The sequence below is a fragment of the Megalobrama amblycephala genome, linkage group LG4 (assembly GCF_018812025.1).
Source record: "Megalobrama amblycephala isolate DHTTF-2021 linkage group LG4, ASM1881202v1, whole genome shotgun sequence".
Lineage (NCBI taxonomy): Eukaryota > Metazoa > Chordata > Actinopteri > Cypriniformes > Xenocyprididae > Megalobrama > Megalobrama amblycephala.
In genome coordinates, this window is record NC_063047.1 from 26,746,898 (window position 1) to 26,760,871 (window position 13,974).

The 13,974-nt window shown below is 36.1% G+C and overlaps 1 protein-coding gene and 1 non-coding gene across 2 annotated transcripts; both read left to right on the forward strand.

The window, feature by feature from the left end:
- The first annotated feature begins 2,912 nt into the window (after positions 1 to 2,912).
- ranbp1 (RAN binding protein 1) lies at positions 2,913 to 12,400 on the forward strand. The gene is made up of 6 exons (XM_048188659.1): positions 2,913 to 3,073; positions 4,321 to 4,457; positions 9,743 to 9,900; positions 9,977 to 10,105; positions 10,753 to 10,815; positions 11,055 to 12,400. Exons 1-6 carry the CDS (start codon positions 3,059 to 3,061, stop codon positions 11,198 to 11,200), a joined length of 648 nt encoding a protein of 215 aa, XP_048044616.1. The 5' UTR covers positions 2,913 to 3,058; the 3' UTR covers positions 11,201 to 12,400.
- Positions 10,848 to 10,973, forward strand: LOC125268042. Its single transcript, XR_007184806.1, has one exon. It is a non-coding gene; the product is annotated as a small nucleolar RNA SNORA77 (small nucleolar RNA).
- Positions 12,401 to 13,974: the final 1,574 nt, after the last annotated feature.

Genomic DNA, 13,974 nt, shown 5'->3' on the forward strand with positions numbered 1-13,974 from the left:
TTTGCACACAACCTTGGGGGAAATAATCACATTGGCATCAGGCTTCATTTCTTGAGATTGTTGTCTTTATGTGCCACAGCTTTTCCAGAAGATGCAGAATGCATTTGTTCATTTTTGTTTTATTGGGCATCATATACAGTAGTAAAATGTCAGCCATCTCAAGTAACACAAACCTTGAGTTAAAGGAGATACCATGCAAGCTCCCAAAATTGATTCTGGTTATTTTAAACTTCATTAATTAGTGGCTTTAATTAATTAGTTCATTAATACTGTAGGAATTGTGCAAAATAAATAAATAGCCTAAATAAATAAATGATTAGTCATATACATGTACCCTTAAACATACTTTTAGGTCTGGTTTCACAGACAGAGCTTAGATTAAGCCAGGATTAGGCCTTAGTTCAACCAGGACTTTTAAGTAGCTTTTATAAACATGCCTGAGAAAAAAACAAAAACATTACTGGTGTGCATCTTGAGACAAAACAATGGCTCTAACATATTTTAAGATGTTAAAACAGCTCAAACATGCGTTTTGACTCTAGGACTATATACTTAAGCCTTGTCTGTGAAACTGGGGGTTAATATTTAAAAATAAAATCATTATAAAAAAGTTATTTGTTGACTACCATTAAATAATTAAAAGAATACTAGAATACAAAGGCTACAATACAAACTTAAAATGTGCTTCTATCATGCAGAAAGGTTCAATTTGGATACTTAAAGGTGCAATATGTAATATTTTCTGTCCGCTAGAGGCCCATTCAAAACAAAGGTGTAGCTTGATGATGCCAAGTTTGAGCGCGGAATCTTTATTATGCCACAGTCGCCGGCGCCGCTTCCGCTTTTCCGGTCATGAGTATGAGGTAACGCAGCGCTGTTTATCATATTAGATACATTTGAGTGTGTTGAAAAGGATGTTATAACGTTACTCTGTGCATTCGTCGGCGGCTGCTGTGAGACACTTGTTGAACACTGCAGTAAGATAGATCGATTACAGAATATCATGTTATTAAATACTGGATGGCTTGTGTTGATAAATGGCATGCAAATAATTTTAAAACATAATGTATGATGAAGAAAATGCTGTATTACTGTTACTAAAAATAAAGCTGCATCTCATTATGCTATGTTAGCTACTTCACAAAATAGTGTTTTTCTCTGAGACATGGTAAAGCATGGTACTCACAAAAATCAAGAAAATTAGATTTAAACAACAAGACTAAACATGTTGAGCTATATAACAATAATTAGTTTTCTGTCTATAAATATATCAAAACAGTTGTTCCCTTGTCTATTAAAGGTGCTAAAGAGGATGTTTTGTTTTATACATTTTTGCAATATTACTTGAAACTGTCTTTACTAACTGATAAAAGACTATTTATTAGGTGCACTGAAAGTAATAATATTAATATACATCATCTGTGCACGAGGTAGGGCCTTAAAAACATCAGCCAATCGTTTATGCGATCATCACGTAAACGATTGGCCCTCTGGCTTGTCAATCACTGCCATGACGTTCCTTGTGAGAGACGAGCGCGGCTGCGCGCTCCAGTAACTTTCCACACTCCACAGGCGCCGCATGCAATGTTTTTGTCAGGAGACAGGAGTACAACTGCAGATTATGAGTTACCTGCGGTGAGTCCGACATAATGAATCCACTAACACGACACAGCGAATGCCGGTGGTAAACACTCGTGTTCCAATACGAGTGTTTACTAGTTTTGGGAGGCGTTCCTTCGAAGGAGGGGGGTTTTTCTTACGCATGCGCTCATTTCAAAAACTCAGTAACAGTCTTTGGTTTCTCAGTCGACAAAAAGATCCTCTTTAGCACCTTTAAAACTTGTATATGAAAGCGTCTTTGGTGTTTCCATGGTTTCTACAAAATAAAACCGGAAACCGAGGATAACGCGGGTATGACGCAATTGACAGGCAACTCCTCACACGTCCCAGAGCTTTGGTTAAAATTGCAATTTTCTAACGATTTACAAATAGTTGCAAACATATGGGATATGGCCTAGTGGTTTTTGGATATGTTACTGCAAAATTCTTACATATCGCACCTTTAATGGAGCCCACACATTTGCTTGACCCCTAAGAAATTATGTTAAACATTGCGAATCCTTGTTCTAATGAATGTTAAATTAATAGCTGTAACTGTAACAGAATTGCAACACTTTTTAAAGCAATTAAATAATAGTTGTTTTCACTAAATAAGGGTAAAGAACTACACAAAACAAAACTGTGCAGCAACTGTATTGGCCAGAAAAATGTACATTTTTAATCTCACAATTTGCTAAAGTTACACAACAGGGTCATGCTTAATTAATTATCATGCTAAATTAAAAGTTAGTATTTGACCATTTTAATTCCTTCCTAATGTGTGTACTGATTTAAAAATAACATAGGCAACACACGTTTCAAGGCTCTTCTATAAGTGAAACAAATCTTACAGTGGGCCTTGGATGTCAACATCCTTCTGTGTATTCACACAATAGAGTCAGTTCAGTAATAGATCATTTATCCCAACTAGATGTCACATAATGAATCTGACAGGAGCTCTGAGATGAACATGCTGAAGTTTCAGTCTTCTAGCTTACAAGGCTTTAATAAAGGTCAATCCTGCTGCATTGCAGGGCTCTAAAAATGCATTTGCAGTTTTTCAACAGAGGGTCAATGAGATGTAGGAAAATCCCAGGACCATCAAACTTTACAGAGTGTGTCAGATGTTGAATGTAATCACCTGTTATCTTCTTTTCCAGACTTACAAGAAAGGCTTCTCAAAAACGCCAAAGCCAAGAAAATCAAGGCGTATGTACTTGATAAACTGATAAAGAAACAAACAGCAGCAGCAGCAGCATCTATTCTCATCAACTGGAGCTTAGAATTTGTGCGTAGCCCAAGCGCGCGCTGACGTCGCACGGTTGCTGGGGGTGCGCTGACGTCACCGTCTCTCTTCTCCGGTTAGGCGCGCGCGAAAGTATCGGAGTGAAATCTCACGAGCTCGCACTGATCAAACCCATCAGAAACTCTGCCTAATCTTCAAACATCTGCAAAAACCATGTCGGACCCAAAGGTAAGAGTGACATCATCTTCATCATCTGTCCCTTTCGGACTGCGAAAGACTGTTATTTCGGGCGTTTTGTGCGATAAATGTTTTATAAAGGTCTTATTTAACAGAGAGTGAAAAGCAGGTGTTTTTTCCTCGTCCTACGTCGCGCGCTTGAATATTAGTCGTTAAAACCGCACATTTCTACTTTCTATTCGTAATATCGTGTAATTGTACGTTGTCAGAGTTATTTGTTTATTTTAAATCACGCTACACTGTCAATAGCAGCTGCAACGTTCTTAAAAATAATAATTATGTGTGTATTTGTGTTCGTCACTTACTTAAAAACAACTATTTTATTGTCTGTTATGTTTATTTAAGTAATAAAACTATCCACGGCATGTTCCAAATAAATACTGCTTATAATTTAAAATCGAAAGCTGTCATGCTAAGACACTGCTAGCTTGTGTGTGCTAGCATCGCTAACCTGCCGCACATGTGAAGTTCAAAGCCGGTTTATTAGCACCCTTCCGGGTTCATTTGCGTGTTTTAACGGTATTTGCTCAGTGGTGTCAAAACAGTGGCTTGAGACGGAGATTCAAACACTTAAACGCTTTTAGGCCGCTTATTAGCTTCTGCTAGCCTGGGTGCTAACTGAATGTCCACTTCTGAGAAACTAGTATAACTCAACCCTTTAGACATAAACATCTCCTGAGATGTGATCTTGAGTGAATTAAATTGTTTTGCAAAATAAACTGCTTAGTATTATTAAAATGCTGACTGAAGAAACTTAACTGGGAGGAGTTGAACCAGTTCAAAGCTTTACATGTGTAGAAGATCTGCTGCTAGAGTTGGTCGGAAAGCTTTTGAATAATTCAAGCTACAAGGCCTTCATGGATGTTAGACTAGTGATTAGTGGATCGTAAGAGCATGAATTCCCTAGCATCACAGCATGTGAGTTTAGGTTCACGGCTCAGCACCAGTGGGTGTAAGTTTGGTTGCAGCAGCAAATTTGGAGACAATAGGCCAAACTCCAGAGAATGATCCCTCCAAATCCCACAGCTTTTCACTCCACTGATCTGATGTAATGTGGAAGCAGGATCCCCACAACCGGGATCAGGACATCATGAAGCTCAGCAGAACAAATGCCATGTTATTCTAAAGAAAATGGGGTCTATCAAAATGACCTAATTGATCATTTTTCAACTGCAGTAAGTCATTAGCATATTTGTTTTTTGTTTTACAAAAGCTGCTGTTATTATTTCCCCCTCCAGGAGGCACAAGATGATCATGAAGCATCCACGGAAAATGTAGAGGACTCCAACCATGACCCTCATTTTGAGCCCATCGTCTCCCTACCTGAGCAGGATGTTAAGACTCTAGAAGAGGATGAGGAGGAGCTTTTCAAGATGTAAGTCACTACCGAATACTAAGCCAGTTCATATTTAAAGGTACATTATGTATTTTTGTTGTTGTTGTTCAAAATGAACAATTTAAAACAGGAGCAAATACAACATCTATCCTTCTAAAACATGGAACATTTTTTTTTTCTTACCCTGATTCACTATAGTAAGACTTTATATTAAGGGTTTATATTTTAGACCTGTCACGGTGCATTTTAGAAGCGTCCCAGAAGTGGCTCGCCGTGCCGCTTCGCTAAAGATAGGCACCTCGCCTAATTTTGACGGCCGCCGCGTCCAAGACTCACAGCTCAAGTACAAAATAAAGTCAAAATAATCACCCTGTGTAAACTCCCACTCATATTTCACATCACTAGGATGCCAAAAACTGACAACAAGAGATTCAGAGTTGAAAAACTCGAAATTTCTTTGTTCTTGTTTTCCATAACAGGACTTTTAAGTGTATTAACTTTGTCTGTAGGCTACAGCAAAATAAAGTATGGCATAGCAATAAACGCAATTACACCGGACAAAATATAACCATTTTGCCAAAATTTTGAAAAAACGTCAGACAGGCAAATCTCGTGGTCTCGCGAATCCAGCCGCTTCGCTTCTGAAATGCTTCTGTTGTGAGTTGACACCGCGTAGAGGACGGAACAAACCCTTGCTGGAGCCGTAATGCGCCGCAGACGTGTGCAGTGTAAACAAGGCTTTATATCCGTATATAGACAAGTTTCTCCGACTACTTTGTATGGTGAAAGAGTGGCGTAGGTTAGTTGTCACAACGAGTGAGAAAGGGTGACATGGAAAACACAATCAATCTTGAACCTCTGGGGAGGTTAAAAACATATAACAGAGAAGAGCACATGACCGCTCGTAATGAAATGAGAATCAACATTGGCTTGGCTTTTCGCAGATTGTGAGAATGTTGTAAAGCTGACAAGGAGATGCCGATTTTTATTACTTAACAGGTAAGGAGTTTTATTGAACAAATACATTTCCATATACAGCTCTCTAAAGCAATACCTAATGTGAAGTGGCATTCACCCGCAGAGTCACTCAGAGCCGAAGCACAAGCAAAACAATTGGTCTCATACACTAAGCATGCGTGAAATCTGCGTATGAACGTTTTCACAACGATGATTCATCAATAACTTTCGTTCTTAAGTCTATTCTAAATTTCTAAAAAAAAAAATGTAGGGGCAACTGAAACCACTCAAATCATACACTTTTGGTGGCCTTATAAACTTAAGATGACGTTTTTAATCGTATACATTATTAAAAGAGTAAGAAAAGGTGCATTATAGCTCAAGCTGCGAGATACCCGCATAAAGATGCAGATACACGTATGAACAGCTGGCTAACCAGAGGTCTGCAATGTCTGTATAAAAGGTGTTTATTGCGTTTGAACTTGGTTTGAGGGTGGCACTCTTGTCAATGCTTGAAGATTTTGCTGCGTATGGTCTCAGGTGAGAGAACGCATCTTTAGAGAGTCAGGTTTGCTGAGAGTGACGAAAGAAAAGGGTGTGCAGAATGCCCTTACATGGACTTGATTTGGGTGTGTTTTTATGTAAATTACCTTGGGTACATGGTCGCTCATTAAAAATACTCCAAATTCATCAACATTAGAACGAGGTTAAGAACAAGTTCAATTAATTATTAGTGAGTGAGAAAGGAGTAACATCACTTTTTTTTTTTTTCAAGAAGCTCACGATTCACGATTTTATCATGATTCTTTTTCATGTTTTTTTTTTTTTTTTTTTTTTTTTTTTTTTTTACTTAGCAGTACAGCAAAACTAATTTGCCTATTTTAAAAATTTAGCCTTACAGGGAAACAAAATATAAAAGAAAAAAGTGACAGGCCATTAGGCCAAAGTAGAGGTGGATGAAGATAAATCTTTTTTATTATTTTAACTTTATTATAAATAAGCAGAAAGAAACACTACGAATAATAGGACAAATATGAAATACATATAAAATAAACAGTGCTTTAAATGTTTCATCTTCATTATTTCAAGTAAGAATTTGAATAAATGTAAAAAATAAAATGCTACATAGACTTTATTGTATAAATAAAATAAATAATACAATGATTTGTATTAGAGCTACTGAAGTTCATTCATTGAAGTGATTTTCTCTCTTTTTTTTTTAATATTGACAAACGGCAGCAGATATATTAGGCTGTTGTCACTAAGACCTCGTGCACAGATCTAATGTACACACACAACCAATTTTCTGCCAACTGTTTACATTCACTTAACTTAACTCCCTGAGGTCTGAAAACGCGCCGGCATGTTTTGCAGGATTTTTTTCACATTGCAGCAAAACAGACTTAAAATACTCCGTCATTTCTTGTCATAGAGACATAAGTAATATATCAATTGAAACTATAGAATGTCTTCTTTTATTTGTGTACACTCAGAGTAAAAACACAATGTTGTGCTTTTCGTAAAATAAAGAAAACTAACATGATGCGTGATCTCTCCTCTCCCTCTGAACGAAGTCCAATCTGATAGTTCTCAGAAAATGAACTGTAACTTATGAATACTAATGACAAAAAAAGACACTTACGTCTAAAGAAACGTTGAAATGTCAGGTTTTAAATCGTGCAAGTCAAATCGAAAACAAACATTCTGTGTTTATGTAATCTGTATGAAAAGAGAGCCATGTCAGAAATCCGTGATTCAGCTCATTATCCGCTAATACGGCCACGCCCACGAAGCCAGCGTTATTCAGACGCAAATTCAGAGGCAATACATGCATTCATCATCTCAATCGTGTATTTATTGTCTTGAAAAGTGTTTATTTTGATGTTAAAGCAATGGTTAGCGATCTCTAGAAGACATGCCGTTAGTTCCTAGTTCCTTTTCTTCTTTATATGAATTTGTGGCCTAAAGGTGTACAGAGAGCGCCCTCCGGCTGCAAGTATGAATTGAAAATACCATTCCTGAAATGTCCTCTTCTTCTTTAGAATAATTTGTGGACTAAAGGTGTACAGAGAGCGCCCCCCGGCTGCAAGTATGAATTGAAAAAACAGTATCCAGCACTCATAGTGATGACAATAAATATTACTTCTCAGTATAGAAAATTGACATAAATATATAAGAATCCATCAATATTTCTCCAAATGTGCATGCTTTTAAGCTAAAAGCCTTTATGAAATGCCATAGAGGTAACACAATTGTTCAGACACTTTGCATCACAGAAATACATTTTTTTTTATAGAATATAATAGAATACCATTATTTTAAATTGTAATAATATTTCACAGTATTGCTGCTTATGATGAGCTGAGACATTATTACAGAGGATTTTTTTCACAGCCTACCTGACTGAAAGGCCTCATTAATATGCAAGTCATTTCAGGTCATTATTATGTGATTCTTTTGTCTTCTCAGGTGTAAATGGCCCATTATTCATGCAGATTCACGCCTCCACGCATACTGTGTTTCTTGACAAAATGTGTCTTACAAAAACTAAATCAATATATTGTTTTATATGAAGGAGTAGGCAGCATCATTTTTACATAATTCTGAAGCAAAAACTCTAGTCTACAACCTCCAATACCCAAAAGTCTTGTGAACACAGATTTAATATACTTTTTTTGGCCTTATTTCAGTGACTTAAGTTTTTTTGTTTTTTCAATAACCAAGCATAAACATTATTCCTTCAAAAATACAAACATGTACATACATGTTCCTCACATATTATTGTAGCCTAGTTTGTGCTGAATACAGTGTAATGACACTTTTTGTCATTTATATGTTTATGAACATCTGAAAAAAGCACAAATGTCAGGGCATGTCAAAACTCCTCCAAGCCCCAAATCAGCCTCAGACTCCAGAGGGTTAATGTGTTTATTTAAATATGTCTTGTGTATTTGTCAGTTTAAAGAAAACCTATTATGCCCCTTTTCACAAGATATAATGTGTCTCTGGTGTCCCCAGAATGTGTCTGAAGTTTCAGTTCAAAATACCCCACAGGTCATTTATTATAGCTCATCAAATTTGGCCCCATTTGGGTGTAATCAAAAACACAATTTTTGTGTGTGTCCCTTTAAATACAAATGAGCTACTGCTCCTGGCCTGCTTTCCAGAAGAGGGCGGAGCTTTAACATCTTGTGCTTAGGTTGCTCAACAAAAACAAAGCTGGAGAATCTTGCACAGCCAAAATAACGATTGCCAGTAACAGTGTTCAGCCTTACATTGTTCAACTTTTAGAATGCAACTGGACGTTCCTAAATGGTTAGTGGATAAACTTATGTAGTTGTTGTGGAGCATTTCATCTTTAATGCAGCAAGAAAGAAAACGAAAAGAGGGAGATCTAGAATTCCTGTAGCTTGCTGGAATTTAGTAAACCGTTATTGACCTCCAATTTGTGTTGCAATATTACCCACGTCTTCAAGCCATCTGTGTCCATGTACGCTGGTGCTCTTTTATTAATTTACTTGATCATTAATTTGCTTTACTCATTTATTTAACATTTACTTAACGGTTACATTTCCAGTGATAATAAAATTGTCTATCATTTTGCAATTGGTGATAAAGAAAAAATGTCACGTCGCAATATTGGAAATTTTACCGTTTTAAACCATGAAGGCGAGCATAAGCAATGTGCAGAGTTTTAACCAAGCTTTCGGCATCTGACACTGCAATAATGGCGCATATTCTCGGAGACAACGAGAGATAAATCTACTTCAGTATCATATGCTGATAACGGTATATAAGCTAATCTGTCTAATCTTTTATTATCCTCACAGCGTGTCAGTTATGTGGTGATGCACTATGAAATTATTGTTGATACAGGGCAAATTAATTGTAATATCAATTTAATAATACAAGCACCCTAATAATAAAAATAATAATAATTTAATACATTAATCAGAAATGCTGAATCATCTTTATCACCAATATCTGGTTATTGCACATATTTCATAAGTATAGTGTGAGCAGTCAAGTCGCAGCTCGACAATCGGACCATATAGTGTCAGCACATAAATCGTGAGATTTGGATTTACATCACATGCGATTTACTCGCACAATGTGAGTTGGTATTTAACAAAAAACGTGCTGAAATCACATGGTATGACCGATTGAATGGAATCTCAATAGAATGGCTTAAAATCACTTCACAACTTAAAAATGCACAAATGATATTTTTGTGATGATGCATTGATCATTCCATCAACTTTGACATAGTCCTTATTGTCGAGTCCTGCTAAAGTATGGTAATATGTTATTTGATCATGGGTTTTGTTCTTTAATATAATAAAACTTTTTTAACATGATTTTTGTAGGAGGGCAAAACTGTATCGTTTTGCCAGTGAGAACGACCCTCCTGAGTGGAAGGAGCGTGGGACGGGTGATGTCAAACTCCTGCGACACAAAGAGAAGGGTACCATCCGCCTTCTCATGAGGAGAGATCGCACCCTCAAAATCTGTGCCAACCACAACAGTGAGTGTAACTGTTTTCTGTTCACCACTTGTTAATTATTTTCGAATTGCTAATGTATTTAAATCCTGTGCTCTAGTTATGCCGTTGATGGAGCTGAAGCCCAATGCAGGCAGTGACAGGGCCTGGGTGTGGAATACACATGCTGACTTTGCAGATGAAAAACCCAAAGCAGAGCTGCTGGCTATTCGATTCCTCAATGCAGAGAGTGAGTATAAATTGAGTACATGATCTCCAGAACAAATCTCAAGGACCTTGTTGAATTAAAACTAATTGAAACTCTGCAAAATACAGAAAAGTAAGTTTTTATTGTTGCAAATTCGCAATGAAACGACTAGCAACAGATCTTTTCTTCTGTGATTGTGACTTGCATCCGAGTGAAACAGATTATCTAAAAGGAAAAAAATTATATTGGATGGGGATTCTATCTATTGTTGATTGAATGGAGGCAAATCTGAATGCACGCTTGTAGTTGGTTGTAATAATGGGGTGGGGTTTAAGCTGACATGGCTGAATGATTGGAGAAGTCTAGCATACATCACCAGAGAGAAATGTCCTTTCAATAGAAGATTACAAAGTTTTTTGTTGTTGTTGTTGTTGTTGTTGTTGTTGTTGTTTTTTAATTAAATGCATGCATGCATGGATGAATCATTCATAATAACATAAGGAAATCTATTTAGGAAATAGATAAATATACAATTAATACAGACTTTAAATGATAATTGTTCTGAATAGAATAATGAATACAGTACATTTTAAAATGTATATATTTTTAAGTATTTTTGTACTTTAGTAATTAGCGTAAAAGACTTCTGCTTTTTTGTGCCCTTTTTTGATGTTTCCTTTTTCTTGCAGATGCACAGAAGTTCAAGATGAAATTTGATGAATGCAAAGAAGAGGTCAGAAAGTCTCTAGATGGTAAGATGATGAGATTTTCTACCAGGAGTAATGCAGACTCACTCTGTTTAAGGCTGACACATCCAGCCTTAAACTTTTTATGTCTGCTACAGTAATATGAAGAATGTCACAAACTGCCTTGCCATTCACTTGGCAGGTGACCGTATCTTCTCAGACATTTCTTTCTTTGTTAAATTTGTGTTAGGTCTGTGTACTCTTTGAAAAGCCTTCAACTCAACTGTTTTATTTTCGTTTCACAGGTAGCTTGAACAGCCCTAACAAAGTGGCAGAGAAGTTGGAGGAGCTGTCTGTGAACGATGACAAGACAAAGAGCTCAGAGGACAAGAAAGAGGAGGTGAAGGAAGAGAAGAAAGAGGAGAAGACTGGTGAGGAGGAGAAGAAATGAGCCCGGAACGTCGCTTCATATGGATCCTCCACTTGCCATTTTCCCCTTTTCTACAACAGACTCTGAAATTGAAAAATTGGACACTTTTGTTTTTTTCTTTTTGGCCGCTTGACTTCACAAGACCTTGGTGCCACTCTTAATGCGTCCATTTCTCAATCATCAAGATGTTGTGAGCTTTTGTCCCATTCACAAACTCTCATATCGCCCTTCATTTTCTCATACATTGTGGACCAGTCGTCAGTCATCATGTATTTGTGTATTTACACGACATGCTATGATACAAGGCTTGTGCTATTGATTGATTCCCACATTGGGTAACCTCTTTTGTTGTTTTTCTTTTGTACTTTAAAGAGTTATATTGTGAGTGTCTAGATGAGCACTGTCTGATATGAGAGCGGGCTGTATGAGTTGATAGGGAGTATGAGTATCTGCGATCTTTGACTTTTCCTTACAATAAAGTCACATGAGGAACATTTGGCTTCTCTGTGGCTTGAATTTACTATTGAATGACTAAAATTAACCATTTTCTGTGGAGGGCTGCATCTGGCAAAAAAAAAAAGTTTGCTCTGGATAACTGAAGGAAGTTTTATTTTGTGTATGACCCTTCTATTATGAGTGTGACCCTCTTCTGTTTGAATTAGAAATCGAGAAAATAAAGAATGATTGACTCCGTGGAAAAGCAGCTTGACTGTGGAAAAGCAGCAAGGTTTTAAATTGTTGAAACCTGTTGTGATAATGCATATTAAGTGCTTTAAAAAAAATATAGGAACATAAGTGAAGTAGGTACTGTATCACTAATTAAATATGGTTTTCATTCCATAAGGGTTGCTAGAACTTCAATTCCAGGAAACAGCATTGATCAAGTTTTACAGGCCATGTCTAAGGTTCATCTTATGTAATATTACAATGACTGCATGCACAATAATTTGGTCTCTTAGACATTGTTTTGCTTTTTTCATTTTTTATTTTTATTTTGAATGTACATTTTAGGAATTGCGGTTTTGATATTGTGTTTGATGAACCGTACATTTTCCACATTCCCAGTTTCTGAGCATTTTTTAATAAAAGCAGCAGGGTCCCTTAAATTACATTTGGCATGTGATGAATGACTTGAAATCTCACATTTTATAGTGGTTACTAATTATACATCATGTAAAAGGGTTGTGATCAAACCAAATTAAAGACTGATGCTTTGTCATACATCAGTGTCTGTATGGCTTCCATTTAAAAGCCTAATGGGAAAAATATGAATTTTCAGTTTGTGTAATAGCATATGATATGATGTTAGTCATGAGACAGGTCTTGTACTAGTTTCATATAGCATAAGACATTTTAAAACAGTTTGAAATAGTGTTTAAAATCATACAAATTGTGATATAGTAGAAAAACATTGCACCATATTGTAGGGTTCAACGGGAATAAAGGCGCACAAGAAAAATGTGCTTTTTACTACCGTAGTGTATGATTTGTACTATAATTGTACTACATTTTTGTTTAATAAATATACTGTCATTAAAATGTTCATTTTAAAAATACAGAAACAAAATTTGGCCTATTTAAAAAAAAAAAAGTAAAGAAAAAAAAGTAAAAATAAAGATTCTGAAAGCTTTGAATGAGATCCCATAATTAATATAGCTTTACAGTTGTAACAAATTTATTCTATTCCATGATATTAATATATATATATATATATCTCGTGGCACGAGATCTCGCGAGACTAATGTGACGAGATTTCTCGTTGAGGCGAAAAGTAGTCTTGTGATGTTGCCATGACAAAGTGTTAGGATGATTAGGAAAGAATATGCCACCGCTTCGTTTACATTACGCCTCGTTTTGCTTTGTATTTAAAAAAAAAACAAAACATTTAATTCAGTTGGATAACGGTCGCCGCCGCTCCATATTTACAGAGTTACGCGCGATCGTGAAAGTGAAAGTAAACGCGCGCGCGCATTCAAACGCGATTTTAATACCCCGCATTTTGAAAGCGGCTCCCTGATGAGTGCAAATATCTCTCAATATGAAAGCTATTTTAGGCTGGGCAGTGTAGTTGTAACCATCTCTTAGCTCTGTATCAGAGAAAAATTTGGTTTTGTTTGCACTTTGAATATTGAGAGAGTGCGATTATGGTTGCACTTTTGTAAAGTGTTACCATAAAAAATGAATAACAGTTTTCTCTTAATCTTATTAAGCACAAACAGTAAGGTTTCATTTGTTAACATTAGTTAATGCACTGTGAACTATCATTAACTAACAATGAATGACTATTTTTATTAACTAACATTAACAAAGATTAATAAATACTGTAGCACATATATTGCTCATTGTTAGTTGATGTTGGTTAATACATTAATGTTAATAAATGAGACCTTATTGTAAAGTGTTACCATTTTTATTCATACTGTTTTTATTTCTATGATCAGTTTGTGGAAAGGAGTTCAGTTAGGAGGTCAAAAGTTGTAGAAGCTCATAAATCATGTACAGTAAGGTCTGAAGAGACTGAAATCATACAGAAGAGAAGCCAGTCAGTTGAGTTAGTGGCAAAACCTTTTACAGTATTTGAGTATTGTTGTCTTTTACTGCATATGATAATTCATACTCAGAAAGTAGAACTGAAATGACATTCATTACAAGATGATTAGTTAAAACATTTCAAATACACCTGCAGAATATTTTTTCTAGTCATGTATTTCGCCATTGAGGATTTCTTAAAAATAGTGTGTAAAAATCTTGTCTCGTCTCGTCTCGTGAACTCAATCTCGAGTATATATATGATG

Bases quoted from the DNA above. Each gene is read 5' to 3' on its own strand.
- ranbp1 (XM_048188659.1), top strand. The intron at 9,901-9,976 runs GTGAGTGTAACT...CCTGTGCTCTAG, and splicing joins AATCTGTGCCAACCACAACA to TTATGCCGTTGATGGAGCTG. The intron at 10,816-11,054 runs GTAAGATGATGA...TTCGTTTCACAG, and splicing joins GGTCAGAAAGTCTCTAGATG to GTAGCTTGAACAGCCCTAAC.